At 45.9% G+C, this 19,576-nt stretch overlaps 1 protein-coding gene across 11 annotated transcripts in view; it reads left to right on the top strand.

Annotated features, from left to right (window-relative positions):
• RASAL2 (RAS protein activator like 2) overlaps nt 1–19,049 on the top strand; it is a 187,673-nt gene extending 168,624 nt beyond the window's left edge. For 7 of the 11 annotated variants that reach the window (XM_062004133.1, XM_062004137.1, XM_062004136.1 and 4 more), the window contains 6 exons: nt 846–1,707; nt 6,547–6,681; nt 8,031–8,233; nt 8,726–8,813; nt 12,046–12,076; nt 14,085–19,049. In XM_062004133.1, the coding sequence (XP_061860117.1) occupies nt 846–1,707; nt 6,547–6,681; nt 8,031–8,233; nt 8,726–8,813; nt 12,046–12,076; nt 14,085–14,227 (1,462 nt within the window). In that variant the 3' untranslated portion in view covers nt 14,228–19,049. The other 4 variants (XM_062004135.1, XM_062004134.1, XM_062004129.1 and 1 more) reach the window with 2 other exon arrangements.
• The last annotated feature ends 527 nt before the right edge of the window (nt 19,050–19,576 follow it).

Below are 19,576 nucleotides of genomic sequence, written 5' to 3'. Positions count from 1 at the left end.
TAGGCCTTTCTCCCGGGCAATACACAGTGCCAGTGAGAGGTGCACAAGGTGGCACTGGAGACCCAAAGCTTTTGACGTACTCAGAGCTCAAACATGTCTCTGAGAGTCAATGACTTCAGCTGCTAAAATCCAGTTCTGCAATTTACTGCCGGTCTGAGTGTCTGGATGCACAGTCAGCCCTGATGTTTCCTTCCAGTGATCAGGCCACTAATGGAAAAACTGGGCAGTGGGTGGAACTTGTCACCAGTGGAATTTCAAAAACAGTTCCTCCTCAGTTTAGTGCAGCATTGTTCACACTGTAATAGCTGTTAACCTGAAGCAAAAAGCTGTGATGTGGCAGAACTGCTCTGGAGTTCAGGCACTGTGGTCTCAGGGTGATTCCTGTGCTGTCAGGTATGAGGTCTCGTTTGGTCATGTGGAAGTGTCCGTCCCCTGAGCTTAAATCTAGCTCTACGGGAACCTTCACACAACTCCTGTTGAATTTTCAGACCCTCCACAACATGTAATGCTGGTGAGGGGCTAAACAGGATCTGAACTGCTCTAAAGCTCTGCTGGAGACACAGGTGTCCAAGTGGGGAGGATTTGGTGGGAAGGGTTTGCATCTTGCCTGTGGAAAAAAAAAAAGTAAAAATGATGAAGCACTTCCTGAATCAATTCCTAAAGATAAGTGGTAATTAAGGAAGAGTGTGTTCTGACTTGAACACAAAGAGCTCGTAAAAGGAAATCTGGTTGGTTGAAGTTTTCAGATGGTGGGGAGGTTACATGAGGTAGAAAGACTTCTCTGGGACAGATCTCTCAGGGTTTTGGCCACTTAAAAAATAACCTAATTCCTTTCCACTCCACAGTGACTTGCATAAACTGAAGTCTCCAACCCAGGAAAACATAGATGGATACTTTAGGGGCAAGACCTTACTGTTGGTTCAGCAGGCATCCACACAGAGCATGACTTATTCGGATAAGGACGAAAAGGAAAGCATCCTGCCCAATGGACGTAGTATCTCTCTCATGGACCTCCAAGATACTCACACGACTCACGGCGACCATGCTTCTATTATGCACGACGTGCCTTTGTGCTTGGCCGGCAGCCAGGTCTCTGTCACACAGGTGGCAACCATCAAACAGCTGTGGGAAACTCAGAGCACGCCTCAGAGTGCTCCCCAGGTGAGAAGGCCTCTGCACCCGGCTTTGAACCAACAAGGCACCCTCCAGCCTCTGTCATTCCAGAACCCAGTTTACCATCTCAACAACCCGACCCTGCCGCTGCCCAAGGCCTCTGTGGATTCCAGCCTGGAGAACCTGAGCACTGCCAGCTCCCAGAGCCAAAGCAACAGCGAAGACTTGAAACTCAGCGGCCCCAGCAACAGCAGCATGGAGGACTTCACCAAGCGCAGCACGCAGAGCGAGGACTTTTCCCGGCGCCACGCCGGAGCAGACAAGCACGTGCCCATGGCGCTGCCCCGCCAGAACTGCAGCAGCCACGCACAGATCCGCAAGGTGGACCAGGGCGGGCTGGGGGCCCGGGCCAAAGCGCCACCGTCGCTGCCGCACAGCGCGTCCCTGCGCAGCACCGGCAGCATGTCCGCCATGTCAGGGGCCGCGGTGGCCGAGCCCCTGCAGAACGGCAGCCGCTCCCGGCAGCAGTCCTCGTCCTCCAGAGAGAGCCCTGTCCCGAAGGTGAGGGCAATCCAGAGGCAGCAGACGCAGCAGGTAAGGAAAGCTGGTTGGTTTTTTCCAGGCGCCTTCTGCTTTGATGTGTAGCTGATTGCTGCATTGACATTCAAAGCTGTGTGACCTTTGAGTTGAATGAAGAGTTGTTCTGGAGAGAGTCCAGCGCAGGGCCATCAAGATGATCAGGGGACTGGAACATCTTTCCTTATGTGGAAGGGCTGCGGGAACTGGGGCTGTTTAGTCTGGGGTAGAGGAGACTGAGGGACGATCTCATTAATAGTTACAAATATCTAAAGGGTGGGTGTCAGGAGGTTGGGGCATCCCTTTTTTCTATGGTATCTATCAACACTACAAGGGGTACTTTCTCTTAAACATAAGAGACAACTATTTCAGTGTTGAGGTGAGGGAGCCCTGGCACAGGCTGCCCAGGGAGAGTGTGGAGGCTCCTCCCTTGGAGATCTTCAAGATCCACCTGGACACATTCCTGTGTGACCTGATCTAGGTGACCCTGCTTCTGCAGGGATTTTGGACTAGATGATCTCTAAAGATCCCTTCCAACCCTTACCATTCTATGATTCCATGAAGAGTGCTGGCACTTGAGCAAGCAACCAGTAGCAAGTTTAAGGAACGGTCATGCTTGTTACCCTTACAAACTGGTCAAGCCTTGTTTACCTATTATTTTTGGATGATTTTGTACTGAATTAAAAAAAAAAAACAAGTTTTTCATTTGCTAAGGTAACAGCCTGCTGAAAGAACTTGAAAATTTCCCCAAATTAAAGAAGCTTGCTTCCAAAATGTAGTTAGGATGCCACGTGAGATTGCATTTGCCTTGTGGTGCTAAGTTCAAAGCATAGCTACCTAAAACCAGAGGAATAAACAAAGATAAAATATCACAGAGTAAACCACCATCAAAATAATAAATACTGCAGCTGTCATAAGTGTGGGGAAATCAGTATTTCACCGTGATGCAAGAGTCTGTTGCTGGTCGCCAAACAGATACTGCTTTTTTCATTAATCATCCTAAACTATGAATAATGCAAACACTCTCTGGAGCAGAGTGCTTTTATGTACCAACTCCCAGTGCCCTTTATCAGTTGTTCATAGGCAACTGCAAATCAAGATTTTTTTCATTTCAAAAAGCCAACATTCCTTCACCTTGAAAAAAAATCCTGGTTTGATTTCCTATGTATTAAATTCTTTTCCTAAATTAGTTTAACGTTAAAGAGAAAATGGGTATTTAAATGCTTGGCACTACAGCAAAGGTAGGAAATGTCTGGATCTGCAGGTCAGAGGGAAAGTGGTTGTTTTTAGAAGGGTCACATCCATGCTAACAGGCTTATCAGCTGGGCAGGTTGAGGCTCTTGAACACACCACCCATGCTGTTCCTTGAGGCTTCTGTGGTCACTGTGAGGGCAAACATGGTGCTATTTGATTTACCTTGCCTAAGATAGAAGTAAATCATCTAAGCTCCTGCTTTACACGAGACCTTCTAGGAAGGATGCTACCCTGCACACAGGCACAAGGGAGGAGTTTCACTCCAGACAGTTGCAGCCCCTGAGGGTGATATTGTGCCATGGTGCTGGTGAAGCTCCTGCAAGGAGCAGGAGGTGATGGCTCTCCTTGCTGATGTAGCCCTGTTGACAAAAGCACTGGTGAAGCCATGGTTATGCAGGGGAAGACTTTTGGCTGGAATGGTAAAGCTGGCAGAACTTAGTTGCCAGCATGAGCTTCTGCTCTGCCAAAGCTGTTACTGGTATCCCTGTTGGTGAAGTTTTCTTGGCACATCCCTGAATGTTACAGTTGGAAGGAGGAAAATATGGATGATACCTGGGAACCCGGGAGCAATCAGAGCTTCAAAACTACTTGATACTTTAAGTTCATTATAATACAAGATCAGAAGCACTGAATCACAAAGCAAAGCTTAATATACCAAGTTAGTAATATCAAAGAAAAGTAATTGCATATGATTTGAAGTGCATATGTCTGTGTCCTCCTTTGGAGTGTGTGTTTTGCATTTGGACATGAAGTGGTTCATAGGTGAAGTATATTGATTACAACTAAGCCTGGTGTGGAGGTGGCAGGAAAGTTTTAGGCCAGTAAGAAGCATAAATGTGAAGGGTAAAACTCCGTTTGCAGTTCTCAGGCATCCGATGTGAACCTGTATTGAAAGAGCTGCTTAAGTGTTATTGTGTGCTTCTGTGCAGTGTCCTAGCCAAAATCCCTGGGGTGCTGTTGCCTTTCCTCAGAGCTTGTTACAGGAGAGCCTACACGATTACACAAAGAAGGCTTTGCTTTAAAGGTGTTTGGATAAGGAGGATGAGGTACAGGTGGTGTGTCTCCAGTCTTTGTGCATACAACTTACAGGGTACATACACCTTCTGCCCTGTGTGTATTTACAAGAAACATGCAGTTAGCTGTTGGTAAACCCTGGCTCTCTTCAGCTTAAATTGCTGGTTACCTGACTCCTCTCAAGTAAATCAGTTACACTTGCTTGTTTAGCATCACAGTGGCTGTCCTGGACTTCCCTCCTTCTCCACTTACATTTACATTCAGCTTCACAGATGCTTGTGACCTGGTCTGGTTTCAACGCAGCCTCCTTCCCCCTTCTTGTAGGCCACATACATCTACATGTTTTTCCTCACTACTTTCTATATTAATTGTTTCTACTGGATTCATTAAGAGTACTTGCTCCCGCTTTATTCAGAGAAATCAATTTATTCTTTGCTTCCTCACACCCCTGAGAAATGTCTTGAAGTGTTCCCAGTTGAGTGGCCAGAATTTTTTTTAGGCAGATTCCATTGTGTCTTTTTAATTGCAAATTGTGTTGTGGAATTCTGTTCTTATTTGGGGAAAAAAAAGGAATGAAGGAAAAGAGAAGCTGAGCATGTTCTTTCTGGGCATGTTCTCTCTAGATGCACTTTGTGGGCGTTATAATTATTAGACTCTGTTCTCTACAAGTCCCATTTGTTTCTGAATATAGAGCTAGGCCCTTTGTTTGCTGGGAGAGGTCACTTTTTGCCTTCCATTTCCATTTAGTAGGTAGGTGGGAACAGAAATGTCAGTGTGTTCCTCTGGAAGAGAGGCAAAGAGGGGAATTAATACACATTCCTAGCAAGCTTTTTCTTTTTTCCCCTTTATTAGAGTGTAACTCATAACCCATTAGCATGTGAAGTGCCTGCCATCCACTTGGTTTTGTAGGCTTTCCAAGTTTGGCTGATGAACATATTCTGTGCTACAGCTTGGAAGGTTGTTCAGCAAGGTTAGCTGCTGATCAGCAGTCTGCTACAGGGCTGAAGATGGAGTTTATAGTCACCCTTTTGCTATCATAGTCCTCTATAACTCCGTCAACGGTGACACTGTTGATCCATAGCTCTTCTCAATTCCTCTGGCAGTTCCTAGAGCGCCAATATTTACCTCCAAGAGGAGCTTGCTGGTGGCAGAGCCACACACAGGCCATAGTCTCTCCTGGTATGGCTGCCTGATGATAAATACCATCTAGAAAATCTAAGTAAGGAGCTATGCCAGGCTGGCGCACTGCACTTGAAAGGGGCTGTTAGCCCTTCTGCTGTGAAGACTTCCTTCCAACAAAATGGCCCCTGCCTAAATCCAAGGGATTTTTGCCTAATTCCTACTCCTTTCCTTTGTCTTCACACCCATCCTTGCTGAGGCTTCCTCCAGTGCTGGAGTCTTCAGTGCTGCTCAGGACAGCTGAGCCGTTCATTGCAAGCACATCCTTTGGCCAGAGCTGGTGTAGGATGTTTGCAGCACTCACCACCCCTGTCCTTGTGAGCAAAGGAAAGAGAAATGGAGGTTGATGTGATCCCTCACCCAACTCAAGTAAAGGAGCTTTTGCTGTCTGATACAGAGCTCTTTGCTGAAACTGAGAATTCAAAATCCCCCTGCCAGAGAGCACATTTCAGTCGAGTACAACACTGAAATGAGGCAGTGAGCTGAATTGCTGCCTGAGCACAAAAAGAAGCTACAGTTGGGGTTGAGCAGAGGGGGAGGGTTGATCTTTTGCATTTCTCAAAAAGTTGAGACAGTGTTGCTCTTTCAGGGGTAATTATGCTAATTCCCATGCTTATAAACTTGTCTTTGTCCATGAAAATTGCTTGGAATTTGTAGCAAGCCATATTTTCCCCAGCCAGGCAGAGAGCTTCTTGTTTCTTTTCTTGGCTTTATTTTTGGATTTCTTTAAAGAAGATCCCTCTGATGATGTTTTACAGTTCTCCCAGGCAGCACTGCTGGCCCTGTCTTCCTTTTTACAGCTTTGTCTGGGTGTACGTGCTGCAATAGACCACCTAAATCTGATAGACACTACAGTGATAATGTGACACCTCTTTACCACTTGTAAGTACTGCTGTGCTGTCTCGTATCCAAGCCATGCAGCCTTTGCAAAGTCTGCCTGCAGCCTGGCTGAGGAAGTTACTCCCAAGTTAAGCTCCTCAGTACTCTGAAGAAACCAATCTGTCTTACCTGGACAAGCTGCAAGCAAAGATTTGTTGCTCATGTTTTCTTTTGTGAGAGAAATCACAGGTTGATAAAGGCTTACTGAGAATCTGTCAAAGGGGAAAGGTGGATGTGAACAGGAGTTGGAAACAAGACGTTCCAGATTGAAGCTGGCTTAGAGAAGAAGACAAATTTTGCAAGTACATTGGCTTGGAGGGACTCGAATTAAGTGCTGGGGCTCTGAAGTCAAGGGAGGATGAAGTATCTCTATAGTATATATTTCAGTATCTCTGAAGTATGAAGGGAGATTTGGGGAATCCTTTGAGACTGACGGAATTGTGGTCATTTTTCTCCTCCAAATAAGCTGAATTTTAGAGCTGATTTGTATGTAGTTTCTCTGGAAAATGCTTACAGGTATCTCTGCTCCAGGTTCAGTCGCCTGTGGACTCTGCCACCATGTCACCAGTGGAAAGGACAGCTGCGTGGGTTCTCAACAATGGACAGTATGAAGAAGTAGAGGAGGACACAGAGCAGAATCCAGATGAAGTCAAACATGCTGAGAAGGTAGATGTTATTCTGTATGCAGCCAACTCAGGGGCTGCCAGTGAGTCCTGGCAACCCCACAGCCAAGCTCGGAAGGGCTTTGGGCGCTGCTATGACAGTCATGCTTTCAAACACAGCTTGTATTGGCATTACTTCCTGCTGCAAATGCTGCCACACACACCTGTAGTACAGTGTCCCATAGTACAGATTAACCCACGTACAGGCTGTAGCATGTCAGCTGCCAACTGACATAGCTGAGAGTTTATACATTACAGGCTGGTATTTGGCACTTAGGTGCACCGTGAGTCACACTGCTTAAGTGTATTAGACCCTGCTCAAGTCATTATTTTTTATGGCAGCACTACAGCTACAGCATACTGCCATTTTTCTGTGCTTGCAAAACATTTTAGTGATCATTAAACTCCATTAAAAAGAAAAATCGTGGTTGTTAATCCGACTGAGTATAGCTTAGGATATGCTAAGTGATTGTACAAGGCTCTGTAAATGCAGTTCAGTCATCAGCAGCACAGTTCAGTCATCAGCATTCATGCTTTGGCTTGGACTTTACCTGAGGCTTCATCTGAGTGGTACAGCATTTCTGGGCTACACAGAAATGTCAGTGGTCTTTTGGGGTTTTTAAAGTGTATTTATTTTCAGGAGTAGATACTGGTTTTCCAAACACAATTACATCTATACACTGCTATGGTGATGAAGAGCTGTAAGAGCTGTGGTATTTGGAGAAGGCAAGGAATGAGAAGGAGAACATTTGGTAGACAAGAGCAGGAATATAAGATTGTTAGGAAAGGTGAATAAACCCACAGTGAAGTGGAGTCCATTGAGATTGTTTGCACTGTTGTAGAAGTGATTGTCTTCAGAGGCAGTAAGTAGAAGAATAAAACCTCATCCATATAAACTTACAGACTCTGTTCTATAGTGAATGATTTGCTCTGTCTTCACACATGGTTTTCATGCCTGGATTAGGTCCTGAAGAATGAATTGTTTGGGTCCCATACTGGTCTGATTTGTAAGTTTGGTCATTTTTCCAGTTAAGCCCTATTATCAGCTTCTGTCTGGAAGCTGCTTGAGTCTGGAGTAACCAAGGATTTTAGCAGTCAGGGCTGAGGGTCCTCTGACTGCTTAATTTGTGCCACAGAATGCCATCATACAGTGTGGGAAAAGCTTATTACTCAATGGGAGCCTATGTGCTCCTTGTTTGTGGCTGTCCACAGCTCTTTGCTTGTCATTTCCTTTAATCAATTTATTTTTCATGAAAAAAACCCAACATCCTTCTCTGAACAGCAGCAGCAGCAGATTATAGTTCTCATCCCTTCTTTTTTCCTTTCCATCTGATTCTTTCCTTCCACCTGTAGTATGAACAAGAGATAGCGAAGCTGAAGGAGCGCCTGAAGGTGTCAAGTCGCCGCCTGGAAGAGTACGAGCGTCGGCTCCTGGTGCAAGAGCAGCAGATGCAGAAACTGCTGACAGAGTACAAATCAAGGCTGGAAGAGAGTGAGGAAAAACTGCGCAGGCAGCAGGAGGAGAAGGACAGCCAGATGAAAAGTATCATCAGCAGGTGAGGATTCGGAAAGCTTGGGGACCGTGTAAGGACAAGCAGCTCCCCTGTGTCACGTGTTCCCTCTGACACTGAAGAAAGTAGTTGGATGGGCTTCTTGAACATCTCTGGACTGACACCATCCTGCCTTAGATACAAAGAAACAGGTGGGGAAACTTGTTTCAGGTTGCCAGGAGAGTGAAGGAAAAGATGTTGTAAGTTTTAACCCTGATATCCATTGTACTTATGAGAGATCTTTTTGCTGTGTTTGGAATCTGTACTCAAGGCATTAGTTTTCCAGAGTGGTTGTGTTTTTCACAATGTCCATTTTAAGAGTAACAAGGTTAGGCGATTGGGAGTGTCAGAAGCATAGATAAGTCTTTTCAAGGGCAGAAGAATTCTTCTCTTGCAGAGCCAGGACAATCAGAGAAGTAAAACTTACAGACCAGAGTACCTGAAACGCTCTGGAATGGTATTAACCTGTCCTAATTCGTACCTCTTTTTGCTCATCAGACTTATGGCAGTTGAAGAGGAGCTGAAGAAGGATCATGCAGAGATGCAAGCTGTCATTGATGCAAAGCAGAAAATTATTGATGCACAGGTAAGGAGCTCAGTATCTCCAAGAACCAAGTGTTCTGAGTCTCAAACCTGTTCTTTTCCCCTACACTCCCACCCCTGGCCCCCAAGCCAGTTTTGGCCCATGGTGGTGCACATGTGACGTACTGGATCCTAGGAGAGAATTGATGGTTTTTAATTGATCAAGACTCTACAGTCTAACACTAGGCTTTGAGACAGCCTGACAACTAATCACTTCTCCAAAACCTTTTCTACTTTGTGAGATCCCAAGGGGTTAAAGGAATAGAGGTGCATTGTGTAGACACTGCTCCAAGTGTGGGCTGCAAACCCTGGAAGAGCTATGCCTTATAGCAGCATAGTTCGATTGCCATGTGCATGCATCTCAGCTATGCAGGCTAAAAGCATGGCTTTGAACGTTCCGGTCAGGAAGAGAATGCTTGCACTGAAGCATTGCCCTGTATAATGTCACATGTGACATTTCACCCCATCTGACCACGTCAGTCCCGCAGAAATGCCCACTTTGCCACAAACCTGCAGTGCTTGCCTCAGTCGACACAAGTTACCTGCGGAAAGTGAGACCCAGAGGGCAATGCATGTGGGTGTATTATGTGGGATCATTTCAGCTTTTCTTCTGTGTCTGTGCCGATCCCAGTGAGCAAAGCTTGTACAACAGAACCTGAGACTGGTTTGGTATCTGCCTGCTGTGTTGTTTGTGATATTTGCATTTGGAGGACATCTTCCTCGACTCTTGGCTTTTCAGTAGTTCCATCTGCAACCTTTCCTTAATAGATAATCTTAAGAAGATGACCCCTTTCAGAAATAACCCGTTGTTTCAGAAAGTTGTTTCCCAGTGTAGGAGCCTCAGTTGAACACTGTGAAGGTACTGACATATTAGAACATAGGCATGAATGGGCAGCAAAGGGCATACCCTGGCCATTTTTTTCCTTTTGAGTGGCCAGCAATAATAGCAATGCTTGAGCTCACACGAAACTGCAGGGGAAAAGTAGAGCAGAAAAAAGATGTCATTTTTTAAAGCCTGGTAACACTAGGAGCATATTTATAGCAGATTTTTTTTTTATAATTTCAGAAGTTCTGGGTTTTGTGCTGCCTCTGCCCATTTTCTCACAGTTCTTCAGAAAGACTGCTCATGAAAGCTGGATTTTTGGATGCATGCCATCTCATCTGAATAAATCACTTGTGTACAGTAACGTGGCACTTCTGTTACCTAACCTCACAGAATAAAAAGAAAATCCTACTGGAATTACACCATATGTAGTTCTTAGTTGTTATGCAAGATGCTTTACGTGGAGACAGCAGTGAAGTCATCACTTTCTAGATGCAGCACGAGATTAAATCCTTTCTGTGAGAACTTGTGCTCAAAATGCAAAGTGGGAAAGTGCAGGAGAATGAACAGGACTGTAGTCAGTCACATGGTGAGGAACAGTACAGCTAGTCTCCAGTCTGATCAAGGAGTATGGTAAGGGGGAGCTGGAGCAGCAGTTAAAGGTACTGGGGCATTTTTTTGGAGACAGGCCCAGTGATGGCATCTTGCTGTTACGTGCTGATGGAATGGCAGCTCCTCCAAACAGCAGCCTGGTTTTTGAAGAAGGTGATACCTTTTTCATCTGCCACAAGAAGGCAGAAGGAGCACTGAGCAAACTCAGAAAGAGTGGGTTTTGGAGAAGAGGAGCTCTGCAGAGAGAGACCTGGGAGTGCTGGTTAACAATAAACTAACCATGAGCCAGCAATATGCCCTCGTGGCCAAGAAGGCCAATGGCATCCTGGGATGCATCAAGAAAAGTGTGGCCAGCAGGTCGAGGGAGGTTCTGCTCCCCCATTACTCTGCCCTGGTGAGGCCTCATCTGGAGTCCTGTGTCCAGTTCTGGGCTCCCCAGCACAAGAGAGGTGGGGAACTGTTGGAGAGAGGCCAGTGCAGGGCCATCAAGGTGATCACAGGGCTGGAGCATCTTCCTTAGGAGGAAAGGCTGTGGGAACTGGGGCTGGAGGAGACTGAGGGGGGATCTCATTAATATTTACGAATATGTAAATGGTGGATGTCAGGAGGTTGGGGCATCACTTTTTTCTGTTGAATCTAGCGACAGGACAAGGGGTGATGGGATGAAGCTGGAACACAAAAAGTTCCATTTAAACATAAGAGAAAACTCTTTCGTTGTTGAGGTGAGGGAGCCCTGGCACAGGCTGCCCAGAGGGGTTGTGGAGGCTCCTTCCTTGGAGGTCTTCAAGACCTGCCTGAACACGTTCCTGTGTGACCTGATCTAGGTGAACCTGCTTCTGCAGGGGGGTTGGACTGGATCATCTCTAAAGGTCCCTTTCAACCCTACCATTCTATGATTTGAAAGACTGTGACAGAGTAAGAAACTCTCCCTTCCCTTTGTTACCTGTCTATGTCAGTAAGGCTCTGAGCCTCCCTATGAGGTTGTGGACTAGCAAGGCAGAGAGTGGGCCAGTCTGAGCCCTCAGCATCACCACCTGGCAGAGGGAGCTGCTGACTTGGGGAAGCTTCAAACCCTCAGGGCTGGCAAGGTGTGGTCCTTGATCATTTATCACCTACAGTGCAAAATGTTGAAAAAACTGTAGCAAAACAGAAGCATGAATGATTCCTCTTTTAATCTGACACTTTTTTCTCTTGAAGTCCTGTTAGCTACTTGGGCAAGTAAGGTGACCAGCAAACCTTAACTGCTTTGGCATCAACCACTTTGTGGGGGAAGCTTAGTTGTCGTTGCCCCTTCATGGGGGCAGAAGAGGAAACAAATGAAAGATTCAGAGCAGACACACCAGAGGAGCCCAAGTGGTTGCTGAGTTCAGAAGCAATCCTTCTAAGTTGTGCTTGGAAGGTTTCTCTTAGTCTGTGATTCATTTGGCAAAGGGAAATAGCAGTGGCTGGGAAAGGTCTGTTTCACATGAGATTTACAGAGTTGAGTTGGAGCCTGGTTTATCACACCTGTTTGACTTAAATGGCAGCTAGGAAACAGTAGTAACCAGCCTTCTTGTGATTAGTTATGTTGGCACAAGGTGCTTTTTGGGATTTGCTATAGGTTTTTGGGACTTGCTTCTCTCACAGGGCCACCCATGGCTGTGGGCACTGGCTTCTCATGGTTCCAGGGACTGGCTCTGGGCCCCACTGCCCAAGCAGGGGCCAGGTCTGGCTATAAACTCTTTTCTTGAAGCAGTGGAGCTGCAAAGAATACTAGCCCAGTTGCTATTGCAAGTGACATCTCCACTGTGTTAAATTACAGGTCATAAATGGGGATGAGATAATTCAAACAGGCAAGTAAACCTGATCAGTTCTCTAGCTGAGCAGTACCCAGTCCTGGCCCAGTGCACTGTCCTCCTACTCATTCCAGCTCCTCCCACTCCCTGTGTCCAATTCATGTGTGTTGGAGATGGTGTTTGCTAGATTGCATTTTATTTTGAGTGAGAAAATGCCTCTGCTCACCAAGTTTGTGCTTTTAAGATGGATTTTTCCAAGTGTAGATTTCCAGATGGTTTGGAAACTGGCATAGCAAGCGCTTGCCAGTGCCAGGAAACAACCAGCCTTTCGTTTTTACCTCTTTCAAAAGAAAGGATCATGTTGCTTTATAGATTCCAGGTGAACTTTAATCTGAGTAGAAGGAGCTTTAACTTGCTGAAGAACACATTTCTGCAAAGGCAGATGTGTTTTGCAGGATTTATTTCAGCATGGGAGGGAAGGCTACAGCCTTTAACTCCTCCATTGACTGTTCTTTTTTTCCTGCTTACCTTGACTGGATCAGGGCAAGTGCTAGGGCAGGCTCTAGCCTGCCTCTCTGTTTGCTGGTTTCTCAAGCTTCCTCCTCCGTTTGCCCTGCTATACAGAGCTTGTTCTCTTCAGGGCTGTAATACAAGCAGTACTTAAGTTCTGCTTTGTTTTTGCACCCTAACACTTACCCCTGGGGGGAAGACCGCTGAGAAAAGCAAAACATTGCTTGATTACACCACAGCTGATGTGCTGGGATCAAACTCTCCAGAGGCTGTTGTAGCACTTAGGTCTCCTGAGCAGGATGTCTGAACTATCCCTTAATGTTTGTGCCTTCTGTGCATCATTTTTCCTTGCATTTTGCCACTCAATAGGCTGGACTGGGAAGAGTTCCCACACGTAGCTTTTTCTCATCCAAGTAAATGAGACGTTTTTCCTTATCAAAGAAAAAAAGCCAATCAGCTGGTAGCATGGAGAGTATATTTACCTTTTGCCATCTCTGTTGCTGCTTTTTGTGGCTGCATTATTGTTTTTTCTGGAGGGAAGACCAAAATTAATTCCTAATTGTGCCACCAACTCTTTGGCTTGACTCTTGGGTGCTTTATCCCCCTGCAGACAGTGTAGCTGCTGGTAGGCTGGGTTTTGTTGATGGGGTTTTAAATTTTGTTATGAATTTAGTACACATCTTTTGGCATTCTGCTAAAAGTGGAGGCTAGCACTTTGTGCCAGGAGAATCAAACCTGGGATGTGGGAACCCTGGATTCGGTGGAGCCCCTCTGAGCTGGAATGGGTCTAGGAGCAGTGTGTTCAGTGTTTGTTCTTTGTGTTCTGTTGATGGCATCTCCCTCCACCCACACTGCCTTCTTCCCCTTCCCCTCAAATAACCCCTTTAGTTTTAGCTTTTGGCTGCTTCTTTATGTTGCTATTGCACCCTCGCTCCTGCTGGTGACTGCAGGCTGCCATGATCTGCTTCATTTTTGTATTTATTTATTTCAACCATTCCATGAGTTTATCCTGAGCACACTCCATCCCAAACACAGAGACAATGGCCGTTAGACACCATTTGCACTTTTCACTGCCAGGTGGAATCTCCACCACTTTTGTTTTCTGCTGCCTGTTTCTGTTTTTCTAACACATGTTTAAAAGAGAAATTTAATTGGCTATTGCTGTTATTAACACCAACACCCTTCCCCTCACCACCCCTTCCCATGGTAAAACGCTGCATTTCCACCTGCCTCCGTGGGAGGCCGTGTGGCTGAAGCCACCCTGACCAGATCATGCCTCTTGGACTCACCGTCACCTTCCATCACACACAAAGGCCGGGAAGGGTCAGCCCGGCCCGTGCAAAGCCCGTGGCACACAGGGGCCACGTTATCCCCAGAAAACAGAAAGAGGCAGACATCCCATCTCACCAGAGAGTGTCAGCCACGCTGCCTCTGCCTAGAACCCATCTGAAGACACTGTCCCAGTGCTGGGAGCTCCCCCGTGAAGCAGGCTTTCGGGGCAGAGGCGTTGGGGTGGCAAAGGGGCTCTGACTTTTGCGGGGGGTGTGTGTTGCAGGAGAAGCGGATCGTGTCGCTGGACTCGGCCAACAAGCGGCTGATGGGTGCCCTGACGCAGGTGAAGGAGCGCTACAGCGTGCAAGCGCGCAATGGCATCTCCCCCACCAACCCCACCAAGCTTTCCATCACGGAGAATGGTGAATTCAAAAACAGCAGCTTCTGACTGGGCACCTTCTTGCCAGCCGTCTCCCCAGAAGAAGGACAATAGACAGTAGACTTAAGAAACCTTCAAAACACAGCCACCTTCCCCTTTTAGGTTTACATAATGCTGCTAAGAAAATGCAAAAGGAAAAATAAACAAACCCAACAAACAGACTCTGAAAGGTGGGCTTTGATTCCCCACTGGAGGCCAGGAGAACCGGGCTCCCGAGAACAAGTCCTTCCATATCACTGTGTAAATAGAGGGAGGGAGCTCTGGGGTCATGTACAGAAAATGCTGATGTAATATACCCAAAGGAAGTGAATACTGTAGATTTTTTTAATTATTGCTATTTTTATTATTATTATTATTATTATTTTTTGCTCTTGTTGAAAGCACTGCAGCCCGTGGAGGAGGAAGGGGGGGAGTGTGAGTGCACGTGTGTTGTGGGTGAGAGAGAGAGAGAGAGGAGCAGTGGGTTAAACTAGACAGCAGCTGTATGTATCAGGCCGGCTGACACAAGTACACGAGTGGAGTGAAATAGTAGTGAAATGAATTCTGTAAGAAAAACTCATCTGCTGGTTTTATTCCCCTCTTCTCTAGCTGTTCTTTTCCTGAATGCAAACTTGATAGCAAACATTTTAGAAAGAAAATTGGCTCCTGCTGGGTCCTGTACTTACTTTAGGTAGGGCTCTGGCAAAAAAAATACCATTGTCAGGCTTTTTGAACAAGGTCCAAAGAGCAGCAAGCTTGTCTCCTTGCATTTGCACAAAGTCCAGCCTCCCATCAGACAGACAGACAGGGAACCTGCAGTTTTTCAAGGTAGGATCCTTTCTGGTTTTTACCCTGCTTCTAAAGCAGTTTTATATTTTCTGTTTTGAGAATTTACAGACCTGTAAATACTTTTATTTCTTACAATTTCTATCCAACCCCCACTTTGTGCAGCGTGCAGTGGCACCTCAAGTTCCTTCTCCGCACCCCATCAGGACCAGCCGGGCAAGGCCCTGAGGACAGGCTGAGCTGCAGGCTGCCCATGCTCAGCAAAGTAGGCATCCATATGCAAAGTTCCCTTTTTTCCTAGAGGATTTCTATATTTTAACTGCTGTTCAATGTCACTGCTTCAGCTACCAGCTTAGCCAGTCTAGTTCCAATGAAAGATGCTTTCTGCACGTTTGTGTTTAAAAGATCTTCCATTTCCACTGACATTTTCCTTTCTCTGGATACTCCAAAAGGTTTTGGGAGCTTTTTTTTTTTTTAAGTTCTCTACACACCATTTTCCTCTGAAGGAGTTTTTATTAAGCTTTCAGCTCCAGTTACTTTCAGTTCCATTTCATAGAAGCGTACTTACAGGCTGTACGTGAATGCATATGTAATTACAAAGTGACCTTCTCCTGGAAGATAATGACATTCACCAACTGTAAAAGATTAACAATAAACGGCACAGTATTGTCAATTCTCATCATTTCCTCAAATGCCACAATATTTAGTCTGAGAGGCTGTTTTCAAGCCTCAGATTCTAGACTCAGTAGTCACTTTGTGATTATCTTTCTAGCCCCAAAACTCTCAAAGTAAATAAAATTATGGCAACAGCAGTTGAAATTTTGAATTGGAGAAATAAACCCATAAGGGTGAGTGTGGTTAAACCATTCAAACGTGTTCTAGACAACAGAAATTGGAAGAGTGGGCTTCAAAACAAGACAGAACCTTGAGAGGGGGATGTGTTTAGCAAACAGTTAGGAGCACAGCTCAGCACAAGTTACTGAGGTGGCTGTGGGGTACCTGGCTGCAGTCAGACAGCCGTTGGTACGGAGAAGGCCAGAGCTCATTGTCCTTTCTGGCCTTAGCTTCTAAATCTCTAAAACTGTACTACATGGAAAATGGAGGAGTTTCTAAGCCAAGTTCTTGACCTCCTGGAAATGTTGCCTTGAAAATGAAGGATTGGCAATACTGAGGGCCTAAATCCAATGTCTGTTGTCAAGTTTGTGTGTATGTTCTTTGTTGAAGTGCAAATGTGGCCCCTGCAGGTGCGGGGGTGGTACCTGTCCTGCTGACCAGTGTCACAGCACTCCACTGAAAGGCCATCACACCAGTGTGGCACCTGACCAACTATGCATAAATACAGAGACTACATCTCCTGCACTGTAGGATGGAGAGGAAAAATGTGCTTGGATCTCTCCTAGCATGACTTTGGCTGTTAATTTGCATCTAGAGCAGACTTGTCTGCAGCAAGTTGGGATTTATATTTCATGCTTTCAGATCAAAGCTGCTCTGTCTGCTCAAATGTGACTTGATCCTACAGCCCAAGGAGCATCCCTGTCTTGTTGTTGGAATATCCGTAGCAAAGTCAGCCCTGTGTGACTCACCTGGGGTTGGGCTTTGCATTTGCTCAGTAGTGATTTCTTTTCCATACTTTCCAAACCGTCTTCCAGCTCTGGGTTATTGCTGACTCTGCTGTTTTCTTTCTCAAATAGTGCCTTTAAGTTCCTCCTCCTTTCCTTCCTCCTTCATGCATTACAGCTGTAAGCAGACTATCGAGTTTGTGTTAATCTCTCTTGTGAGCAGCTCTCTTTTACAAGAAACCTTTGCACAGCCCTTTTGGTTGAGTTGTTTCTGTGTGATCTGCATCTCTCCTTTGCTATGTACTGTAATTACACAGCCACATCCTGGGAAGTTTGTTCCCCAAAAGTAGCCTTTTCAGATGGGCACGTGCAAATAGCCTGGGTCTTCTGTGACTGAGCCGTGAGAGCAAGTGGCATAGGAGTAGGCTGACTAGGAGGCAGGAGCAGATGTGTCGTTCTGGTAGCCTTAGTCCAGCATTAAACATTTCAGCCCTGATTTTTAAAGGGGAAGTAATAGTCTGCCCTGAGACAGATACTTTGGTGAGGTCTTAAGTAACTTGTCATTCTAATAATGTACCTTCTTCTACCTATTTCTTAAGCTTGTAGGGAAAAAAGTTGCTATTCTAAAAGAGTGTGACCCATCGGTATCATCCTCGCAGCTCATCATGAGGCTGATTGCTTCTCTTACATTGCAGTTTCTCCCCTAAAGTGCAAAGCCTACTCCTCTAACTCCCGCTGTGGAGGAGAAGCTGCCCGTTGACCCAAAAAGGGGCTGAAGGTTGCGGAATCTCAATGCTGCAAGACAAAAATTGATTAGCTGCAGAGCAAAACGTTGAGCTCTCAAGTTCTGCAGGCAACTGTCTCTCCTAGTTTGTTACCAGGCAGCTTTCTAGAAAAATTTTCAGCTGCCTCAAGCTGACAAGATGTGAAAATGCCAGCTTCTATTTTGTCCAGTCTGATAAAATTCAAGTGGCAGTAAACCACGTGGAAGCCAAAAGGTCTGTCTATTTTGGAGCAAGAGCTCTAACTGGGCCTGGTCACATTTGGTTTCAGACTAATTGCCAGTTGGATTCTGCAGTGATGAGAGAAGTAAATAGCACAGAGCCTGATGATGAGTGTTATTGTCATTAGTTTTTGGTTCCTGCTTTCAGGAGATACATCAGGCTGTGTCTAATGCTGATGCAAGCAACTACTGCGCTCGTTTGGAAACAGCTGAAGTGGTGCAGCCTGTAGGAGTAATACTCATGTATTCCTAAGCCTGAAACAGAAAAGTTGCCCCATCCTGGCCATGTGACTCGGTATTGTTCTGGGATGATTCTTCCCAAATGGTTGGCAGGGGCTCCTGGGTGATCAGCGGTGAGGAAGCGGCAGTGGGACAGGCCCTGATGAGGAGGGAGCGTAGCCCAGGCCAGCACCCTGTGAAGGCCCAGTCTCTGCAGCTCTAGGAATTCAGACCTTGTTTTTTCTAAAGGTGACACACAGATTTCAGATCCAGGAATATCCTTTTCCCCCTTGCTGTAATAGAAATGGGCAGCTATGCAGAAAAGCACAGATTCCTACAGCTAACACATTTTGCAGCATTAATTCGTCTCCAGCGGCATCACAGGCAGGGGATCCAGAGCAGCATGGAAAGGGATGTGTCTGTTTTCTGCTTGGAGAATTAGAGGTGTATGCACTAATAAATTCCACGTTCATCTAATAAGTTATCCAAGAACTGGGGTTTCTTTTATGTCCCTGCAATTACTTTGGGTTGGCTTAGGCTTTTTTTTTCCTCATCAACACGATCTCTTAATTTCATCTTTTAATGCTTGCTTTAAACCCACCAGCTTCTAAGCTCACCTGAAAACTCAATGATTGAAGCCTGTCACTTTTACAGCAGCACCCGTGGAATGTGTCAGCAACATTTCCCTGCTGAGGCCACCGTGTGTGTGTGAATTCTGTTTGTGTTCCACAAAAACATCCGCAGCGTTCCTACAGAATTAATTCCTGCCCGGGTTGAGCCATGAAATGCATTTCCCTCAGCCCTGGGCATGGTCAGCCACAGGGATCCAGCTGAGTCGTACAAAGCGAAAGGATTACGTTTAGGCTGATGCTTTTAGGTGTTTCCTCCTCCACGGTAAGTGAACTCCCGTGAGAGCGAACATGTCGTTACGGATCGCGCCTGCCAGGAACCTTACCTGTAAAAATAGATTTTTCTGTCTCAAGGGCCTTAATAAGAGTGTTACTACACAGAACTGTTTTACAATGATAGCTCTAAATAATTTATTTTTTATTTCCACAAAGTACACCTTAAAAAGTAATGAACTTGTTTTTCAAGCCGTATTTTTATGCTAGTAGCACTGGACTGTTTGGTCTCTGAGATCCATTTCTGCATTTCATTGCCTGGGTTTGTTCTAAAGAAGATTTATTTTTGTTCTGTGAATAATTTTTGAAGGTTCTTGTAATATGTACAGATATAGATACATTTGAGGTCTTTTATTGATATTCCTACAAAAGATACAAATAAACTTTAACTTTAAACAGTTTGGACCCAGTAGACCTGTGCTGATTTAAGATTCTGCTCGTTCCACTCTCAGGTTGTCCTTGGGTTTGTGTAACTACAGAGGGTGGAGGGAGACTCAGTGTAACTTGATGTCTGGGATAAAGCAGCTCCTTTTTGGCAGCTGGAGCCACCTGAGTAAAGCCAGAGGCCCCGGGCAGAGCTGCAGGATTCATTCCTTTCTGCCCTGTGTGCGGCCGGGTGCTTGGGCCGGTGTGGTGCCCGGGCCGGTCTGGTGCCCAGCCAGAGTGCAGGGGCTGCGGCTGCCTCCGAGCTGTCACTGCCTGGGAAACAGCCGGGCTTGTGGAGGGAGAGAGCGACGAGCTGTGGAGGCACAGAGAATTGCTCCCTGCTGCCTCTGGGCCTGGGGTTTTTTGGGATGATAACAACGTCTGAAGTGGTGAAAAGTTACCTCATGTTAATGGGCGTGCTCGTTGCTCTCGTGCCACACCAGTGTGTGCCGTCAGGCCCGT

The sequence above is a fragment of the Colius striatus genome, chromosome 10, assembly GCF_028858725.1.
Source record: "Colius striatus isolate bColStr4 chromosome 10, bColStr4.1.hap1, whole genome shotgun sequence".
NCBI classification, from domain to species: Eukaryota; Metazoa; Chordata; class Aves; order Coliiformes; family Coliidae; genus Colius; species Colius striatus.
This window is presented reverse-complemented; position numbering and strand designations above follow the sequence as displayed.